This window comes from Muntiacus reevesi, chromosome 3, assembly GCF_963930625.1.
Source record: "Muntiacus reevesi chromosome 3, mMunRee1.1, whole genome shotgun sequence".
NCBI lineage: Eukaryota > Metazoa > Chordata > Mammalia > Artiodactyla > Cervidae > Muntiacus > Muntiacus reevesi.
Window position 1 is genome coordinate 103,836,003 of NC_089251.1, and position 18,609 is coordinate 103,854,611.

The 18,609-nt window shown below is 57.9% G+C and overlaps 1 protein-coding gene across 1 annotated transcript in view; it reads left to right on the forward strand.

Moving 5' to 3' along the window:
* The window catches only part of IGSF21 (immunoglobin superfamily member 21), a 271,838-nt gene extending 254,804 nt beyond the window's left edge, over positions 1-17,034 (forward strand). Inside the window, exons 5-10 of the mRNA XM_065927481.1 lie at positions 3,135-3,250; positions 6,364-6,838; positions 15,043-15,128; positions 15,502-15,694; positions 16,104-16,142; positions 16,961-17,034. Of these exons, the coding sequence (XP_065783553.1) occupies positions 3,135-3,250; positions 6,364-6,838; positions 15,043-15,128; positions 15,502-15,694; positions 16,104-16,142; positions 16,961-17,034 (983 nt within the window). The remainder of the gene's footprint in view (positions 1-3,134; positions 3,251-6,363; positions 6,839-15,042; positions 15,129-15,501; positions 15,695-16,103; positions 16,143-16,960) is intronic.
* Positions 17,035-18,609: the final 1,575 nt, after the last annotated feature.

Genomic DNA, 18,609 nt, shown 5'->3' on the forward strand with positions numbered 1-18,609 from the left:
GTCAGACACAACTGAAGCGACTTAGCATGCAGACAGGCAGCGTGATTTAGGGTCTATACTATTAACTACTGTCCTACACTACCTTTTTCATAATTCTGAAACAAAGGATAATAGTTCAAATGCTAAACTGTACTGCGGGCTTACTGTGTGCTGGGCACCTTGTAAGCATCACCCCATTTACTCCCAAAGCCCCCCTATAAGGAAGCTTCTAGGTGTCTGATTACCATTTGCTCAGTGAAAGAAGGAATGCGTGATTTTTAAAGGTGCCCCCTGCCTAGTTCTGAGCCTCTAGGATTCCTGGAGGGTACACTTATCCCCACAAATAGACCACCATGAGCAGGGCCAGGGACGTATGCTGGCTGGTTGTGGGCTGGTTAGCCACTCAGTCGCGTCCGACCCTCTGATGGCCCCAGGAGTCGGAGCCCGCCAGCCTCCTCTGTTCACGGGATTTCCCAGATGAGAACACTGGAGTGCCATTTCCTCCTCCAAGGGATCTTCCTGACCCAGGGGTCAAACGCGTCACTCCTGCCTTGCAGGTGGAGTCTTTATCATCTGAGCTATCGGAGAAGCCCCACCAGAGAATTTTGCTAAGCTCTAATCGACATGGTGCCTTGATCTCTGGGGCACCTGAGTTAAGCAGAGCCACCCACAGGAGCAGTTCCCCCAGGGATCTCAATTAACCATCTGCTTGAGAACTGAGGTGTGTCAGGTAAATGAGCATCAGCAATGGCTAAAATGCGCACTTAGGGCTACAGGTGCCGATAGACACACGCTGTTTTCTTCTCTCCAAAGATGGAGGTGGTGCGGTTTCACGTGGTGTGGGAGCCCTGGGGTCTGGGGGTTCCAGTTCCAAACCTAAACTGTGAGTCCCAGAAAGTCACTTCACCCCTTAAGTTTCCCCACTGGTAACATAGGAATAAATAATCCCTTTCTGTAGACTCAGGGTGAGGCTGAAGTGAGTTAACACACGTTAAGGGCTTAGGACAGCTCCTGGCTCCTGACTTTTGGCCACGGTTGGTTCTTGCCGTGGAATCCAGGCTTTCGGTGAGTTCTAGAAAAGTTAGATTGCAGACTCTGACTGTGGATAATTGAAACATTCTGGTGTATCTCTCCCCTCTGGAGTCCCTACCCCACTTCCCATCTGCTTGCTACCATCTCACACTCAATTACAATTCGCCATCTATTGTTCTCCCATTGTTTCCTGTTTGTTCTGCCTCCCTTGCGACGGCACGTGGTGGCTGGCTGAGTGAATGGATGGCTCATACCTGCTTCCTCTCACTAGACCTTAAAATAGAGTTGCCAGGCGCCTGTCACCCCCGCCCGATCGTGAGAGCGCCTACCGCGAGCATCTGGCACTGCGCCCGGCACCTAGTAGGTGTCAGGAAGCGTTCGTCGGATTTAATTAAACTTAACTGGAGTGAAAACCCCTTGCAGGAAGGAAACACTCACCCCTCTTCATTTTCTCTGCACCCCCCACTGCACTTGACCCAAGGCTACAAGAAGCCAGGACTGACAGCCTTCCCTAAGCAAAGGCCGACGTTTCCAGCCCCTGTCCTGCGGATGACAAGGAGGTGGGAGAAACGAGCTGCAGGAATCCTATAACCAGCGCATTTCTAGCATGCGCTAAGCTGTTTCATAGCGATTTGCCGGTTCATCTTTCGAATATGTCTGCCAAGGATTAGTCCCATTTAGCAAATCGGGAAGCTGAGGCTCACAGTTTCGGTAATCTGCCCAAGGATGAAATGGAGGTGGTGGTGAGCTTGCTGAAATGCTGGTTCCATGTCTGAAATCTCAATGCCGCGCGGTGCCCGGGGGCACAGGCTTTGGCAAACCAGCCCGTGGTGGGTAGTGAGAACGGAGCAGAGCGCTGGCGGGCGGCGGGACCAACCAGAATAAGCCAGCTTTAGGGGGAAGGAAGAAAAGAGGGCAGACCACTGGCTTCAAATCTCTCTCAGTCATCAGCTCTCGCTCCGCGGTCATCCTCCCGCTCCGCGGTCCCCCGGGTCTAGGCTACCCATCTCTCCGGCTTAAACGGCAACCTGTATTTCCAGTCTCTTCAAAATGCAACTCAGGTCATGTTGCTGCTCTTGTCTGAAGCTTTCAATGGCTCCCTACTGCTCTCAGGACAAAGAAAAACTCACAACCAGCGCTGGGCTGGTAAACCTGCTCTGTGGGGGGCCAGGCTGGGGGCAGGGGAAGGCAATAAACAAGAAAGCCCTGATTTGCAGTGGTGGCTGATTTCCACGGTGAAAGGATGCCCACCGGGCCATCTGTTTCAATCTAGCAGCAGTTTGAGAACTGGTTCACAATTCCCAGCAATGTCACAGTCAGCTCTCAGGAGCTGGCGGGAACCGGCCCCCGCACACCACTGTGAGCGGTGACCGCTGCCAGTGCTCCGAGCGGCTCTCCAGCCCCACTGGGTACCTCATCCCCCACCTTGCCCTCCCACCACCACATCCTGCCTCCCACACTCCCCCCGCCCCCAGCCAGCTGCCACGAGGCTTTTGCACATGCTGTTCCCTCCACCTGCCACACTTGTCCTCTGCCTACTGCCGCCTCCTCAGATCACAGCACAGGGTCACTTTCTCAGGCCTGGGGGGGTGCCTTCACGCTTGGTTCCACCGGGTACCTGATGCCCTGAGCACAGTGGACCACGGTGATCTCTGCACTCCCGGTTATCTTCCCCGCCAGGCTGTAAGCCCCAGGTGGCAGGGCCCTCGTTTATATGCCCAGCAGGGACATCATTGTCACAGCAGTTGATGCCGGGGGCACCCCTGGAATTGTGCAGCATTTGTCCTCTGCCCTAGCAGCCCCGTTGGACTTCCCTGGGGGCTCAACTGGTAAAGAAGCTGCCTGCAATGCGGGAAACCTGGGTTCGATCCCGGGGTTGGGAAGATGCCCTGGAGAAGGGAAGGGCTACGCCCTCTAGTATTCCGGTCTAGTGAATCCGATGGGCAGAGGAGCCCGCCGGGCTAGAGTCCAGGAGGTCACAAAGAGTCGGACATGACTGAGCGACCTCCGCTCTCACACGTCTCCCCGCTCCCAGCACAGGACCTGGCCCGTCCGAGGGCATCGGTGAACTCTCTCTGAACCTTCAGTGAAGCCCTGCTCTCCTTGTGCTTCTCTTTGGGCAGCTCCGCCTACCTCCATCGAGGTGGTGGCCGCTGACACCCCGGCCCCCTTCAGCCGCTACCAAGCCCGGAACTTCACGCTGGTCTGCATCGTGTCGGGAGGGAAGCCGGCGCCCACGGTGAGTACCGCCGCGGCTGCCCCGGCTGCGTCCCCTCCCGCATGGCCTGCCCAGCGGCCCGTGTCAGCACGGAGCCCTCTGCAGAGCGAGGGTGCTCTCTGCGCCGTCCGCCTGGTCCCACCCTGCCCACGCAGCTGACCCACCCAGATGTCCGTGGGTCTCTTGCCTTCTGGTGAGGTGAGGAGGACCCCACGTCTCCTGGACCCTGCAGTCCCTGAGCTGCAGTGAGGGTGGTCTTCAGGGGGTCCCAGCTTCAATCATACTCTACCCCAACGATTGAACAGGGTGGAGGCAGATGAGGCCCCGGAAGGGAAGGCAAGTGGAGAGAGGCCCCCACTGCATCCTGGACAGAGCTGGGACTCGAGGTCCAAGGACTGGAGGTCGAGGTCCTCCAGCTCCAAGCCCACTGCGGAGGGCAGGAAGGAAGGCGCGAGGGAGGGAAGGGAGAGGAAAGGGGGGAGAAAGGAAACGGGGACTCTCTGTTTTGGCACCAGCTCCTTATTAGACCCACCCCACCCACTTTGGGGGGGCTTCCCTGCTGGCTCAGCGGTGAGGAGCCCACCTGCAATGCAGGAGATGCAGGCTCCATCCCTGTATCGGGAAGAGACCCCGGAAGAGGGCACGGCAACCCCCTCCAGTGTTCTTGCCTGGAGGCTTCCCTGGACAGAGGAACCCTGCTGGGCTATAGTCCACTGGGGCCACAAGAGCCAGACACGGCTGAGCGACTAAGCCGTCTCCGCCGACCACCTTGAGGTCTGTTGGTGCGGCTTCTGAGTTATTATCGTAGCAGCTTGAAGGGGTCGGGGGGAGGGGAGGGCCTGAGAGCATCCGGGGAGCTGGGTTCCAGCCCCTGACGTCACATGTGCTGAGTGACCCTGAGCAGGAATGCCCCCCTCTGCTTCTCAGGCTTTTTGAGGAGGTTTAGGGTGTGGACAGTATCACAGCTTTCCAGCTTTTTTAGAAGCAGCAGGACCTGTTTCATCTAAATGAAATATGCGTGGAAGCCCCGTGGAGAAGATCTTTAGAAGTGAAGGAAGGGCAGGTTGCCCTAATGGGTCCCTGAGGCTCATCTGTGGGATGCTTAGGGCTCCCTGCAAACTCCCCTGATGGCTCAGCTGGGAAAGAATCCACCTGCAATGCAGGAGTCACAGGGGACGTGGCTTTGATCCGTGTTGGGGAGATCCCCTGGAGGAGGGCATGGCAACCCACTCCTTATTCTTGCCCGGAGAGTCCCCATGGATAGAGGAGCCTGGCGGGCTGCCGTCCACGGGGTCGCAGGGTCGGCCACGACTGAGCATAGAGTGGGGCCATGGGCAGGGGGCGCAGAGTTCCAGGTGGGGAGGCCATTCTCCTTCCAGACTCTCGACTGTCTCACTGGGAGGACCCGTGGGGGTGATCTTGGAGCCTGGGCCAGTTCACCCCAGGCCATGGCCCAGGGAGACCCAGCTGCCCAGGACGGGACAGGAGAAAACAGGTGTGAAGAGAACGGGAACAGGGCAACCAGCGGGTGCGCGGGGCACAGCGGGCCGCGGCGGGGTGCAGAGAGCACCTGCAGTAAGGGCCTGCCCCCTGACCGTACGGCCCCCAGGACACAGACCCAAGCGGCCGCCAAGCAGCAACCGGTGAGGGCAGGACACGGCCCCAGGGTTTCCCCTTTGGAGCCCATGGGGAGGGCTGGCCTCCCTACAGGGAGACAAGCTGGTCTTTTTCCCAAAGAAAAACTCCTTTTTTGCTCAGCACACATACACAAATTCTACTCACAGTCCCAAGGCTGCCGGAAGCTCTCCCCCTGTCCCCCACCCCCGCCCCAGCCCGCTGGCTCCTGCCATTTAAGACACAGCAATACGAAATTCAAATATATACGAGATCCTCATCTCCCCGCATTCCAGGCACCTTATGTTTGGCTGGGACGTCAGAACTTGAAAGAATTCTTTGATATAAATTACAAACCTGCTTTTGAAGCACTTTTCAAAAAAAAGGGGAAAGAAAGAAAAACCCCAAAGCAGGCTATTATGTGCATAAGAGATTCTCCGTCGGAGCTATAAACGCTGACAGCCTCTGTGCGCCCTGCATTTCGTGCACCCTCCCACACCCTCCTCCCCGCGGCCTCCAGCTCCCTCTCCCCACCGGCAGCAGCGTCCCCAGAGCTGTTGCCTGGCCTCTCCTCTCCCTGTCTCCCATCGATTTATTTATCTGATTTATTAAAAAAAAAATACACCCAATCCCCACAGGCCTCTGGGCGTATGTACCAAAATAAAAAGACAGCAAATTAAATTAAATGCTGCCTCTCAAAACTCGAAGTCCCTATTAGCAGAGAAAGCGAGAAGATGCCGGCTTTTGCCCCATCCTGCACCTAGCGCCCTCCCACACACACAGCTGTTTCCTGCCTCCCATCTCTAACACCGCCAAAATGTGCGCACGCACGCATGCGCTCACACACACACACACACACACACACACACACACACACACCCCTCCTCCACCTTCTGACATCTCATTTACTCTCTGGTGCTCCCCTCCTTCTTGCCCCACTCTCTCCAGGTGGGCGGCCTGGGGTTGGGGGAGGGCTGCCAGGGCTGTGTCCAGGGTCCTGTTTTTGCACACTGTTCCTGAGCATCCAAGAAAGTAGGTGTTCGTATTCCCTTTGTGGGCATGCGTGCTAAGTTGCTTCAGACCCTGTGCGACCCCATGGACCGTAGCCCGCCAGGCTCCTCTATCCATAGAGTTCTCCAGAAAAGAATACTGGAGTGGGTTGCCATGTCCTCCTCCAGGGGATCTTCCAGACCCAGGGCTTGAACCTGTGTCTCCTGTGACTCCTGCATTGCAGGTGGATTCTCTGCCGCTGAGCCACCGGGGAAGCCCCAGTATTCCAAGGAAACTGAGGCTCAGAGAAACTCACAGGCTCAGCCTCTGCCACCGGAGCCTGCGTGTCCCCGTTTACCCGAGCTGCCTCAGAGCACTAGGGGTGCTGGACGGGGAGGGGCAGAGAGGGGTCCATCCAGAAGGCTACGAGGAGCAGGAGGGGCCTCCTGCGGCCAGTTCCTCTGAGAGCACCTTGGGAGGTCCCGGTCGCTGGCGCCAAATCTTTCCCCCCACCCTCCTTGCGATTTCAGGTTTATTTCAAGCGAGATGGGGAACCCATCGACGCAGTGCCCCTGTCGGAGCCGCCGGCGGCCAGCTCTGGTCCCCTGCAGGACAGCAGGCCCTTCCGCAGCCTCCTGCACCGTGACCTGGACGACACCAAGATGCAGAGGTCGCTGTCCCTGCTGGACGCTGAGAACCGGGGCGGGCGTCCCTCCACGGAGCACCCCTCCCGCAGCCTGACCCCGGACCCCAGCAGCGTCATCCAGCCGACCACCGAGAATATCCCCGAGACAGTGGTGAGCCGTGAGTTCCCCCACTGGGTGCACGGCTCTGAGCCCGTCTACTTCCTGCGGCACAGCCACAGCCCGGGCGGCGACGGCACGGTGGAGGTGCGCGCTCTGCTCACCTGGACGCTCAACCCACAGACCGACAACGAGGCCCTCTTCAGCTGCGAGGTCAAGCATCCGGCGCTGTCAATGCCCATGCAGGCTGAGGTCACGCTGGGTGAGGACCGCTGGGAGCCCCTCTGCAGCTCCCCCTTCCCCGCAGAGCTGGGCGGTGGGGAGCCTTGGACCCGGAGACGGGGAGAAGATGGAGCAAGCTGGGGTTTGGGTCGGGCACGGAGGTCAGGGTCAGGCTCTTTGGGAGGTTTGCTGAGCTGGGTTGGAGGACATGGGAGGCAACGGGGAGGTCTGGGGAGTCTGGTCCAACACAATCAGGAATGTGGAAGTCTCGGAAGTTTGCTAGATCAGTGTCAGAAACACGGGAGGTTTTCAAGGTTGAAGATGGGTGGAACGTGCCAGTCCCAAGGAAGTTTGCTGCGTGAGTGATGGATACGCAGGACGTGGGACTCGTAAGGTAGGGTTGCGGAGTCAGGTCAGGGAAAGATGAGGACGTGGAGGTGACGGGGGCGTTTCTCAACTGAATAGGAGACCCACGAGCCCAGGGAAGAGTCACTAGGCACGGATCATGAGCGTGGCAGGTCGGAAGCTGGTCGGATCAGGGTCAGGACTCCTAGCAGTTGTGGAAGCTTGGCCAGCATGGGGTGAGGAACGTACCGGATGTGGGAGGGTACCGCTCTGGCTGAGCACCATGGAAACCCCGCCACCTGCAGGGATACGGGAAGTGGCTCAACCAGGGAACTGGATGCCCAGGGTCAGCTCAGCCTGAGAATCCAGTCCCCAACCAGGACCTGCCTCCTCTTCCTGCGGAGCATCAACTCGGCCTGTCCCCAGAGCAGCTCCCTAAGATCTGACCCGTGTCCCCTCATCCGTCTCCCAGCTGAGGAGAGGCAGGGAGAAGGGACATGTGGAATCTTCTCTAGACACATGAGACTCCTCGAGCCAGTTTGTACTGACTGGGGCAGGGCAGGGCAGGGAGATGGCCTCAATGACCCTGTACTGGTCCCCTCTGCCCGCAACACTCTGGGCCTTGACTTTCAGCAGCCGGCAGCTCAGCTCAGAGCCCAAGGTGCCTGGGCTCGTCCCTGCAGCTCCCCCAGTGGTGAGCAGCTGCCTGGAAACATCCGCAGCCCCCAGCCCAGACCCACCCCCCCCCCCACGACCAAGGACAGAGAACAGTGACTGATGATGGCTGAGACCCCAGCCTGTGCTGGTGCGGGCGGCGGGGGGCGTCCAAAGGGCATCTCTGTTTTCAGCTAGCCCACCAGGAAACCCAGCACCAACTCTGCACCAGACACCAAGAGAAAGGATCTCGTGTACATATACACCTAATATGCGCCAGGAACATGTGCCAGGGTCCTCTCGTTCACTCTTCACAAGCGGTTTACCATGCAGCCCCATTTTACAGATGAGCAAAACTGAGCCTCACTTTGGTGCGATCCCTTCCTTTGAGTCACCGACTTATAAGCAGCAGAGCTGGAATTTTCAGACATTCTGTTGGTGCCTTCTCCACTCCCCTCTACGCCAGCCACTGAGCCTACCAGCCCCAGGATGGGACACACTTGCTGGCTATGGGTTAGTTCTCTGAAGACCCATGAAAAGGTCTCTGATTCCCAGAGGCCGCTGGCCCACACGGAAAATGACCATAAGGGCTAACTAGCATTTACTGAACACCTACTGTATACCACAGACCGTCGCTTTCCTCGTAGGAGCCCAGCGGATACCCTGATTGCTAACCCTCACGGTCACCTAATGAGGTTAGGGCTAGCAGTGTCCCATAGCACAGAGCAGGCACCCGAGACCCGGGGAGGTGAAGTACGTTGTCCGCGGTGAGTAGGGCAGGGTGCAAGGGCTCCAGCGTGGCTCGGTTTTGCCCCTAGCCTCCACTCGCTGAGCTGCTTCGGGGCACCTGCTGCCACGGCGCCTGCCCCGTGGGTACATTTGCTCATCACACCAGGGGAACTCGGCAAGCACCCGCTGTGGGCAGGCCCTGTGTCGGGCGCCAGGGTCGCTCCCACGCAGAGCGTGCCCAGACCCCTCTCCCAGCCTCCCCACTTTGCCAGGCAGCCCCGCCCCCCGTTTCTCTGGACCCTCCATCCTTCCCAGAGTGCTTCCTTGCATTTGAGCCTTCCTGTCCGCGGGGTACAGTCTACTTCCAGGCTGGGAGTCAGAGCAGCCTCAACCGCTCATCAGGAGGCTTGATCTGTGAAGGCCACCCCTGGACTCTCTCGCCGAAGCCTTGGCTCCCCACGAGAGGGCTCCCTGCCCCCACCCCACCCTAGAGAATGAGGAAGATGAGAGCAGATGAGGCTTCCGAGCAGCCGGGTTGGAGCTTGCAGCTCCCTGCTCCCCGGGATGGAGTGGCGCTGAGCCATCTTCCCGACGCCCGTCCCAAGCCATGTCAGAGCGCTTGCCTGCCTGGCCCTAGGTTCCAGACGGTTCCTCCCTCCAAGTGGAGCCACCCTGACATGCACCCCCAATCGTCCTCACCAGAGCAAGAGAATGGCCCTCTCACAGGCCGTGAGTGGACACGACGGACACGTGTGTGTCCACAGGGGATAGGGGACCCAGCAGGGCCACCCAGGGGAAGGGACCCTCAGGCTGGCTTCCTGTCCCATCTCAACTACGGTCAGCTGGGAGGGTCTCAAGCTACTTAGGACTCCGAGCCTCGTTTCCTGACCTGCTGAGTGGGGGAAGCGATTGTAACCTTGTGTACGTGTGGGGCACACCCTGGAGCCAGGCTCTGTTCCAGATGCTTTCCCCACAAGATCTCCTTGCAGGGACCCTAAAAGGCAGCTGAGAGATGCCATCAATATCCCTATTTTATAAGTGAGGGGACCCGGGCTTAGAGCAGCTCTCCTTGGGTCACCCAGCCAGGTCTGACCCCAGAGCCCATGCTCTTAACCACTGCACCCTGCTGCTCACCGGTGGGGCTGAGGTGAGGAGCCAGGCAGCCAGTGACTTTGGCCAGGATGGTGGTGTGAGCCGGGGGGTCCTGAGTGAGGGCCTGCACGTCACACCATCAAGGCCTCCTGCCCTCTGGCCATGCGGTGAGAAGGCGCGCCGCAGGAGGTGAGCTCAGGGCACACGTCCCCATCACCTGCTTAGGGCTCCCAAGGTCAGGCCAGCGAGGGTGGGGCACGCCTCCCGTGTTTCCCTTTTCCCTGTGTGTGCGCGCCAAGTTGCCTCAATCGCGTCCGACTATGACCCTGTGGACTGTAGGCATTCCCCCTGCCAGGGATGCCCCCTCAGCTCAGATGCCACTGCCCCCAAGAAGACAGATGCCCGGTGGTCCTAGAGCCCGTGTCAGCAGATGGCAACTACCTTCTTCCCATTGATCAAACTGGAACGCTTGGAGTCACCCACTTCTCTCCTGCCCCACAGCTGAGCCATCCTTGAAAGTGAAAGTCACTCAGTCGTGTCTGACTCTTTGCGACCCTCATGGATTATACAGTCCATGGAATTCTCCAGGCCAGAATACTGGAGTGGGCAGCCGTTCCCTTCTCCAGCAGATCTTCCCGACCCCGGGATTGAACCGGGTTCTCCTGCACTGCGGGCGGCTCCTTCACCGAGCGCCCGGCAGCTCCGCCTCAGCATCTGTCCCACCGCCACCTGCCTTGGGGTCTCCCTCCCAGCCTCCCAGTCTAAACACCGGCAGCTCACGCTGGGTCAGCGCAGCAGCCCCGAACTGGCCTTCCTGCTCCCGCTCGTGTCCTTTTCTACTCTCCACCCTGGCTGACCTAAAACATAAATCCACATACACACCCACCCCAAACCCTACGGCAGTAGACAGATTGATAGAACAAAGACACTCCAGAAATAGACCCACATACAGTCAATGGATTTTTGACAAAGGCTCCCCCACCCCCCCCCCCCCGGCCCCAGGCTGTTCAGTGGGAAGACAGAACTCTTCTTAACACATGGGCCTGGAACTGCTGGATTCACTTAAGGAAGAAATGAACCTGACCCCTACCTTGCATACACACAATTAATCTGAGATGAGTCACAGACCCAAACGTAAAACCCAGCATCATAAAAACTTCTAGGGCAAAACACAGGAATATATCTTTGTGACATTGAGGTGGGCAAGGATTTCTTACAAAGATCACAAAAAGCACTAAATGCAAATTTGAAAATTGGTGAATTGGACTTAATCAAAATTCAAACCTTCAGGTCCTCTGAAGACACTTTCAAGAAAATGAAATGGGGTGAGATGAAAAAGCAAACTACAAACTGAGAGAAAATACTCCCAAGACTTATATGGTGAGGGATTTGTATCCTGAATATATAAAGAACCACTGCAGATCAATAACAACACATTTCTAAAGAGAGGATATACAAATGGCCAAACCGCATATAAAAAGGTATATAAATAACATCATTAAGGACACAAAGACTAAAACCTAAGTGAGATACTGATTCACAACGACTAAAATGCCTGCAACAGAAAGATGGACATCACCAGATGCTGGCAAGGACTGGAATAATAAGAGCCTTCATACGGTGTGGGGTGTATGAAACAGCACTGCTGCTTTGGCAAACTGCTAGTTTCTTACAAAGATAAGAATACTCCTCTCCACCCTATGACCCAGCAATTTTACTCATAAATACTTAACCAAGAAAAATGAAAGCATACGTCCACGAAGACTGGGGGCTTCCCAGGTGGTGCGAGTGGTGAAGAATCCACATGCCAGTGCAGGACTTGCAAGAGATGTGGGTTTGATCCCTGGGTTCGAAAGATCCCATGGAGGGTTAAATGGCATCCCACTCCAGTCTTCTTGCCTGGAGAATCCCACGGACAGATAAGCCTGGCAGGCTACAGTCCATGGGGTCGCAAAGAGTCACCCACGACTAAACACACACAAAGCCTTGGATGTTCACAGCAGCTTTACCCATAACAACAACAAAAACTGTTAAAGAGAGAAAGAAACATGCAACTAGGAAAATGGATGACGAAATCTGTGATACCTTCATATAACGAATCACTTCTCATGCATACAGAAGAATAAACTCCTAATAGGCCAACAACATAGACGACGCTCAGAAACGCCGTGCTGAGTGCAGACGGACAGCAGAGCACACACAGCCCGGCTCCATTCACACGGACCGCTAGGACGTGAACCAACCTCTGAGCGTGGACAGCAGGGCGGTGTTCACCTGTGAGCCGTGGAAACTGACTGGGAGGACGTCTCAGGGAACCTTGGGGGAGGGGGATGGGAACGTTCTCGAATTTGACTGGGAGAGTGCTTACACAGGTGTTCACGTTTAGTAGGGTTTGCCAAATAGTGTTCTTAAGAACAGCGCATTTCCCTTCTGTGAGCTTCATCACAATTTAAGAATATATGAAAGCCAAACAAAGCAATCCAAAACAGACTGCATCGCGTGTAGACTTGCACCCCCACAGAGCTCATCCTTCACGCTCTCCTCTGCTCCATCTGCTCCAGCCACAGGGTTCTGCTTACCCTTCCTCGAACACGCCCAGCTCAGGCCCACCGCCATGACTTTGCACTGTCCTTCCTTTCTGCCTGGAATAACCTGACCCCAGATCATCTCAATCCCTCCTCCACTCAGGTCCTGCTCCCGCCACATCTTTGCCGTGTGACCTCCTGGGAGCCAGTTACGTAACCTGCAAAATGAGTTTCGTGGCAACTTGCTCTAAGCATCAGGATGGGGAGTGGGGGGCGGACGGTCCTAGAACGGAGTCTAGTGCGTGTCAGGCGCCTGATGAACGTGAGCCCCCTCTCCTGGGGGCCAGGAGACCCAGGCGGCCTGAAGCGGGTGGGCAGGGCCTTTAGAAAAGCGGGCAGTGAGGACTCTGACCCAGGAGCTGTCTGCTCCTCCTGCTCCCGTCTCCGCGACGGGGGCTCTTCTATGCCCCCTGCTGGCTGCAGAGGGACAGCGCCACCCACGCAGGACAAGAAGAGGAGACAGACCGTCCCCCGCGGCGCTCCTCGCCTGCAGAGGGGCCTTGACAGCGCTTCAGAGTTCACGAGAAAGGCGAGAAAGCGACTTGAGTCCCCTAAGCCTTCATTGCCTCATGAGGACAACCGCAAGAGGTTGGAGATTTGAATGGGATCATGCATCCTGAGGTGCTTAACCGAGTGCCTGGCCCTCAGGATGTGCTGGACAAATGCCCTCAAACCCACACCGTCTCCCAGCACTCCTGACAGCCCAGCCTGGTGGGCGGGCAAGGTTGCCGTGGCTGTTCCCATCCTGCATTTGGGAAGAGCCAGGGAAGGTTCTGGTCCCGGGGCGCACAGGCTCTCCTCTCCCGCGTGGTGGACGCAGCCGTGGGAGCCGCCCCCGCCTGCCCCGTCCCTCCGTCCCGACGCAGCCCTGGCTGTTCCCCGATGCGTCTCTCCGCCCCACGCGGCCCTTCAGATGTCTTGCTCGTGATTTAATTAACAGTCCTTTGCTGTCCTTCTGGGAGAATGAAACTGGCAGTGCCTGGGAGATCACTCACATCCGCCAGCTGCTCTGAGTTCTTCTCTGAGAGCTCTGACTGGGAAAGAGAGGTTTCGGGAGCTGGTGGGGCCGATGAGGAGGTCCCGGGCCAGCAGTCCCAGAGCCTGGGGACAAAGCTCTTCTCCTGCTGCCAGCCCTGGAGATGCTCGCAGAGAGTGGCACAGAGCGAGGCACTCCAACTTAAACCCCACCTCTCTCCCGGGCCCAGAAACCCATGACCCCCGACCTTCAACCTCAGCGCCACGGCCTGGCTGTTCCCTCCAGCTGGAGCCCTTCCCAGGAGCTTCCTCTCAGCTGACAGAGCAGCTCCTCGGAGGAGACCCTCGGACCCTGACTCCCCACGGTCCGAGTCTCATGATGCTGATAGGTTCTCCTTCAGGTACTGACTGTGTGTCGAATGTCTCCCCCACTGAAGTGTGAGCTCCGTGTCAGCAGGCGCACGCCTCCGTCCCCAGCCCTGCACGCAGCTGGCTCAGAGACTCCTTGCTGGATGAACGAGGGAGTGATGGAAGGATCTGGCAGACAGAAGCTGGGTGTGGAAGTCGCAGGAGGAGAAACTGGCCCTGTGGGTGACCTTGGATAAACCCCTTCGTTACCCCTGGGCTATGGCTTTTCCAGTGGTCATGTATGGATGTGAGAGTTGGACTATAAAGAAACTGAGCGCCGAAGAATTGATGCTTTTGAACTGTGGTGTTGGAGAAGACGCTCGAGAGTCCCTTGGACTACAAGGAGATCCAACCAGTCCATCCTAAGGGAGATCAGTCCTGGGTGTTCATTGGAAGGACTGATGCTGAAGCTGAAGCTCCAATTCTTTGGCTACCTGATGCGAAGAGCTGACTCATCAGAGAAGACCCTGATGCTGGGAAAGAATGAAGGCAGGAGGAGAAGGGGACGACAGAGGATGAGATGGTTGGATGGCATCACCGACTCAATGGACATGAGTTTCAGTAAACTCCGGGAGTTGGTGATGGACGGGGAGGCCTGAGGTGCTGCAGTCCATGGGGTCGCAAAGAGCTGGACACAACTGAGCGACTGAACTGAACTGAACCCCTGGGCTGCGGTTTCCCGATCTGAAACCTGAGAGGATGAAGCCAGTGATCTCCGTGGCTCTTCCCTCCCTGATATTCTATAGTCTCCCCTGGGGTGTCGTGTCTCCCAAGTTCAGAGTAGTTACAGGGCTTGAAACTGACACCAGATGAGGAAGAGAATCAGGACACAGACCAGGCCCAAGGAGGGAGACGGCTCCCCCCATATTTTGCCACCTTCCACTCACCTCCAACCCAGAGATTCCAGAAAAAAAAAACAAACCGCGGGTCAGATTAACTTGGAAGACAGTGCTCTGGGGCAGAAATGATGAGACCCGACATTCGGCCCTGGGGCCTCCTCACTGTGGGACCTTTGGCAAGTTGCTTCCGCTCTCTGAGCCTCAGTTAACTCGGCTGTACAATGGGGACGACCTGGCAAGACTGCAGCTCACAGGCGTTTAGTGCACATACGAGCGGGCGTGTCTGGCGGCACTGGCTGCTGGAGCAGATTCCTGCCTGTCTGCAGCCGAGTCGTCTCCGGGCGGCACCTCCCCGGGGCATCCCCGACTCCCCTGTCCCCCGGGCGCCTCTGATCTGACCCCTCATCACACCGGTTTGCGACGGTCTTTTGCCCGCACTGAGAGTGGACCCCACCAGGGCCGGGGTGTGTTCCAGGGGCCATGAAACCCCCGGCTCTCGGCCAGGGCTTGGGAACTGTGTGTGAGTGAGTGCAGTGGATGGGAGCCTTCTCTTCCGTCCCCCCGCCCCTCCTTCCTTTGCTGAGTCCCCTCTGACCCGACCTTCTCCTCCTTCACAGTTGCCCCCAAAGGACCCAAAATCATGATGACGCCCAGCAGAGCCCGGGTCGGGGACACCGTGAGGATTCTGGTCCACGGGTTTCAGGTCAGCCTCGCTCTGAGCACCTGAGAGGCGGGCGGGAGGTGGTCGGGGCCCAGCCTTACCCCCCTTCAGCTCCAGCACCGCCAGCAGGCCTGTCTCCTAACCTGCGTGACGGCAGAGTCGGCTTACTCGAGGAACCGCACGGGGCGCGTGCACGGCTTTGCCCGCCCATCTCCAGCTCAGAGCACGCGTGGCACGTGGCCTTGCCCTTCTTTTCAGCCCTGGAGTCCTCTTCTTCCCAAGGTTCCGGGCAGCCACTCCCAACCGTGGGATGAGAATGTGTTGCCCGCACCCCGCCAGGCCCTGCCTCTGGCCCCTTCCCGCTCTGGCAGGAAGGGTCCTCCTGTGACTCCGCCCTCCCTGCTCTGGCCAACAGAACGAGGTCTTCCCGGAGCCCATGTTCACGTGGACGCGGGTGGGGAGCCGCCTGCTGGACGGCAGCGCCGAGTTTGACGGGAAGGAGCTGGTGCTGGAGCGCGTGCCGGCCGAGCTCAACGGCTCCATGTACCGCTGCATGGCCCAGAACCCGCTGGGCTCCACCGACACGCACACCCGGCTCATCGTGTTTGGTAGGCTGTGCAGACCAAGGGATCGGGAGGGCTACCTGGGGCAGGTGGGGCTGTCCCAAGGAGGTGGGAGCAGCAGGGCCTGAGTTCCCCAAATTTGCCCTGAGGAGGCGCCCCGCGGTGAGGCCCCGGAGTGCTGCGGTTGAAACAAGAGCCGCCTTGGAGCTCGAGAGCCCTGGGTTCAAACCTCAGATTTCCCACTCGGTGACGGGGCAACTCTGGGCAGGCGGTTTCCCTGCCCTCAGTCTTGCCATCTGTAGAATGGGGCCAATACCTCCCAGTCTGCACAGGCCGTGCGCCCGCCCCGAGAGGCGTGGTGACGTGACGCTCAGTGGGTGCTGGAAAAGGGGCCTCCTTTGCCGAGTTCCGAATGCCGTCCATGCTCTAGTTCTCTTTCTGTTCTTCCCAACAGAAAACCCGAATATCCCAAGAGGAACGGAAGACTCCAATGGTAAGCCTCCAACCTCAGAGCTTCCGGCGTGCAAGCTCTGTCCCCCAAACAGTCCCTTTGCCTGCCCCTGCCCCTCCCCCAGGCCTTAGGCACGTGCCTGTCCTCCAGTTGGGCAGAGTCTGGGTCAAAGGTCAGGAGTGGGCACTAAAGCCGTTAAGGGGGACCCAGTGTCCCTAAGCAGCTGGCAGGGATCCCCAGGGACCAGGTCTTCTCGGGAGCCCAGCTTCCATGACCCCAAGAAGACGTGTCCAACCCTGACCCTGGGGTAGTGGTCTGGGGCCCTTGACCACCTCACAGGATGCTGGGCCTGCAGACCAATGCCTCGGCCGGGTCCTTTATGCTGCCCCCATCCCCAGGCTGGCCCTGATCTGGAAACCACCCCATGAGGTCCGGATACCCCTCCCAGGCCGGCAGCCCTCCCCTCCCCACACTGAGCTGACCCCACATTTCACGATGCCTTCCCCCACACTCCTGGTCCCCACTGCAGGGTCCTGGGGGCCCCCCGGGAGCCCAGCCTCCGCCCAGCAGGCCTGGGACAGGGAGGGGATCACGCGCGGTCAGCTGGGACCGACGGCAGGGCTGGGGCTGGAATCCAGCGCGCCCTGATGCTGAAGTGCAGGCTCTCGTCCGGGGCCCTCCGGAGCTCCGTGGTCCCCAGGCCCCCCCCACGCCCCAAGAGAGGCGGCGCGGGGCCCCTGCCCTGACGCTGAAGTGCAGGCTCTCGTCTGGGCCCTCCGGAGCTTCGTGGCCCCCAGGCCCCCCCAACGCCCCCGAGAGAGGCGGCGCGGGGCCCCTGCCCTGACGCTGCCCCCGCGCAGGTTCCGCATCTGGCCCCGCTGGCGTCCGGCTCACCCTGGTGCTCGCCCTGACAGTGGTCCTGGAGCTGACGTGAAGGCGCGCCCTCCACTCCATCTGGCACTGGCGTCTCTGCGACCGGCTTTCCTTTCTTTTTTAAACTATTTCCAGTCTTGTTCTTAGTCTCTTTCTGTCCGTGTCTTGGCTCCTTCGGTCAGTTTAATTAATACAGAACACTTTTCCCCACCTCCGTCTGTGGCTCTGAATTCTTCATGTTCTATTGCGGCAACGGGCACCTCCCGGCCTGCAGCCTTGGGACAGGCACGGGGCGGGGGGGGGAGGCAGAGGGCATGCTCTTTCCCGGAGGAGGGGTGGAAGGGCAGCTCCTTGTCTCATCCAAGTCCAGGCGTGGGAGGTTGCCAGAGACTTCACTCAGGAAACCTACGCTTCCTCAGGGCCAGGTGTAATAGTCAGCTCTTGCCACAATGATGCTGCCTAACAAAGTGACCTGAATCACAGAGGCATGAAATAGCAGAAACTAGTAATAATGTTCACGTTCAGGATGAAGTGGTTCAGTCGATCTGGTCTGGATTCTGGAGGAGGAAATGAAAACCCACGGCAGTATTCTTGCCTGGAAAACCCCATTGACAGAGGAGCCTGGTGGGCTACAGTCCATGGGGTCACAGAGTCAGACATGATCAGCACAGCACGGCAGTCTGGATTCAGCTGGGCGGCCCTGCTTCTGGCAAGAGGCCGTCTGGGCTGGATTCCAGGCTTGGGGTTGGACTTGGCTCTCCTCGCTGGGTGTCTGCTCTGGGGCGAGGGCTAAAGAGGTGGTGGCTGATCCTCTTGTGGTGGATCATCAAAGCTCAGGAAAAAAAATGCAAACCAGGCAAGTACAGTTAAGGCATCTGTTTATCATGTCTGAAGTCAGTCACATGGCCAAGGTCAACGTCAATCAGGGTCACACGAAGTCAGCGGTAGAGGTTCCAGAACTTCTTACTCAACTACTAGACGGTTCCCCGTGACATTCAGCTGTTGGAGGGAAGGCCTCAGAGTGTCTGGGGGAGGGTGGCGTCTCTGAGCCACGGCCCAGACTTGAGAGTCACCGAGGAGAGACCTGGAAGAGCGTGTTATTCAGCCAGAAGAAGCTGGGCTGCAGTAACACATTGACCCCAGAATTTTACTTGATTAACACAATAAAAATTTATTTGGGGCTCATGAAAAGCCCAAGGCAGTTTGGGTAGTCCTCTGGAACACACAGCTTCTGGAATCTGCGTGGCAGAGAAGAGGGCTGGAGGATGAGAACGGAGCACAGAGTGATACCCCCGCAGAGACAGTCTTGTTCTTTTTTAAATTTTTTATAAACATTTTATTTTGTCTTGGGGTATAGTCAATTAACAATGATATGACAGTTTCCAGTGAACACCAAAGGGAGCCAGACACACACACACACAGGCACCCACGCGCCCCCAGAGCCCCCCATCCACGCTGCCGTATGACACGCGCGGTACAGCAGGCCCTTGGTCGTTATCCATTGTAAATACAGCAGAGCGTCCACGTCCATCCCAAGCCCCCTAAGTATCCCATCCCCCTGGCAACCATAAGTTCGTTTTCTAAATCCGTGAGTCTCATAAGATGCTCACATTCTAATCCCAGGGACCTGTGAATA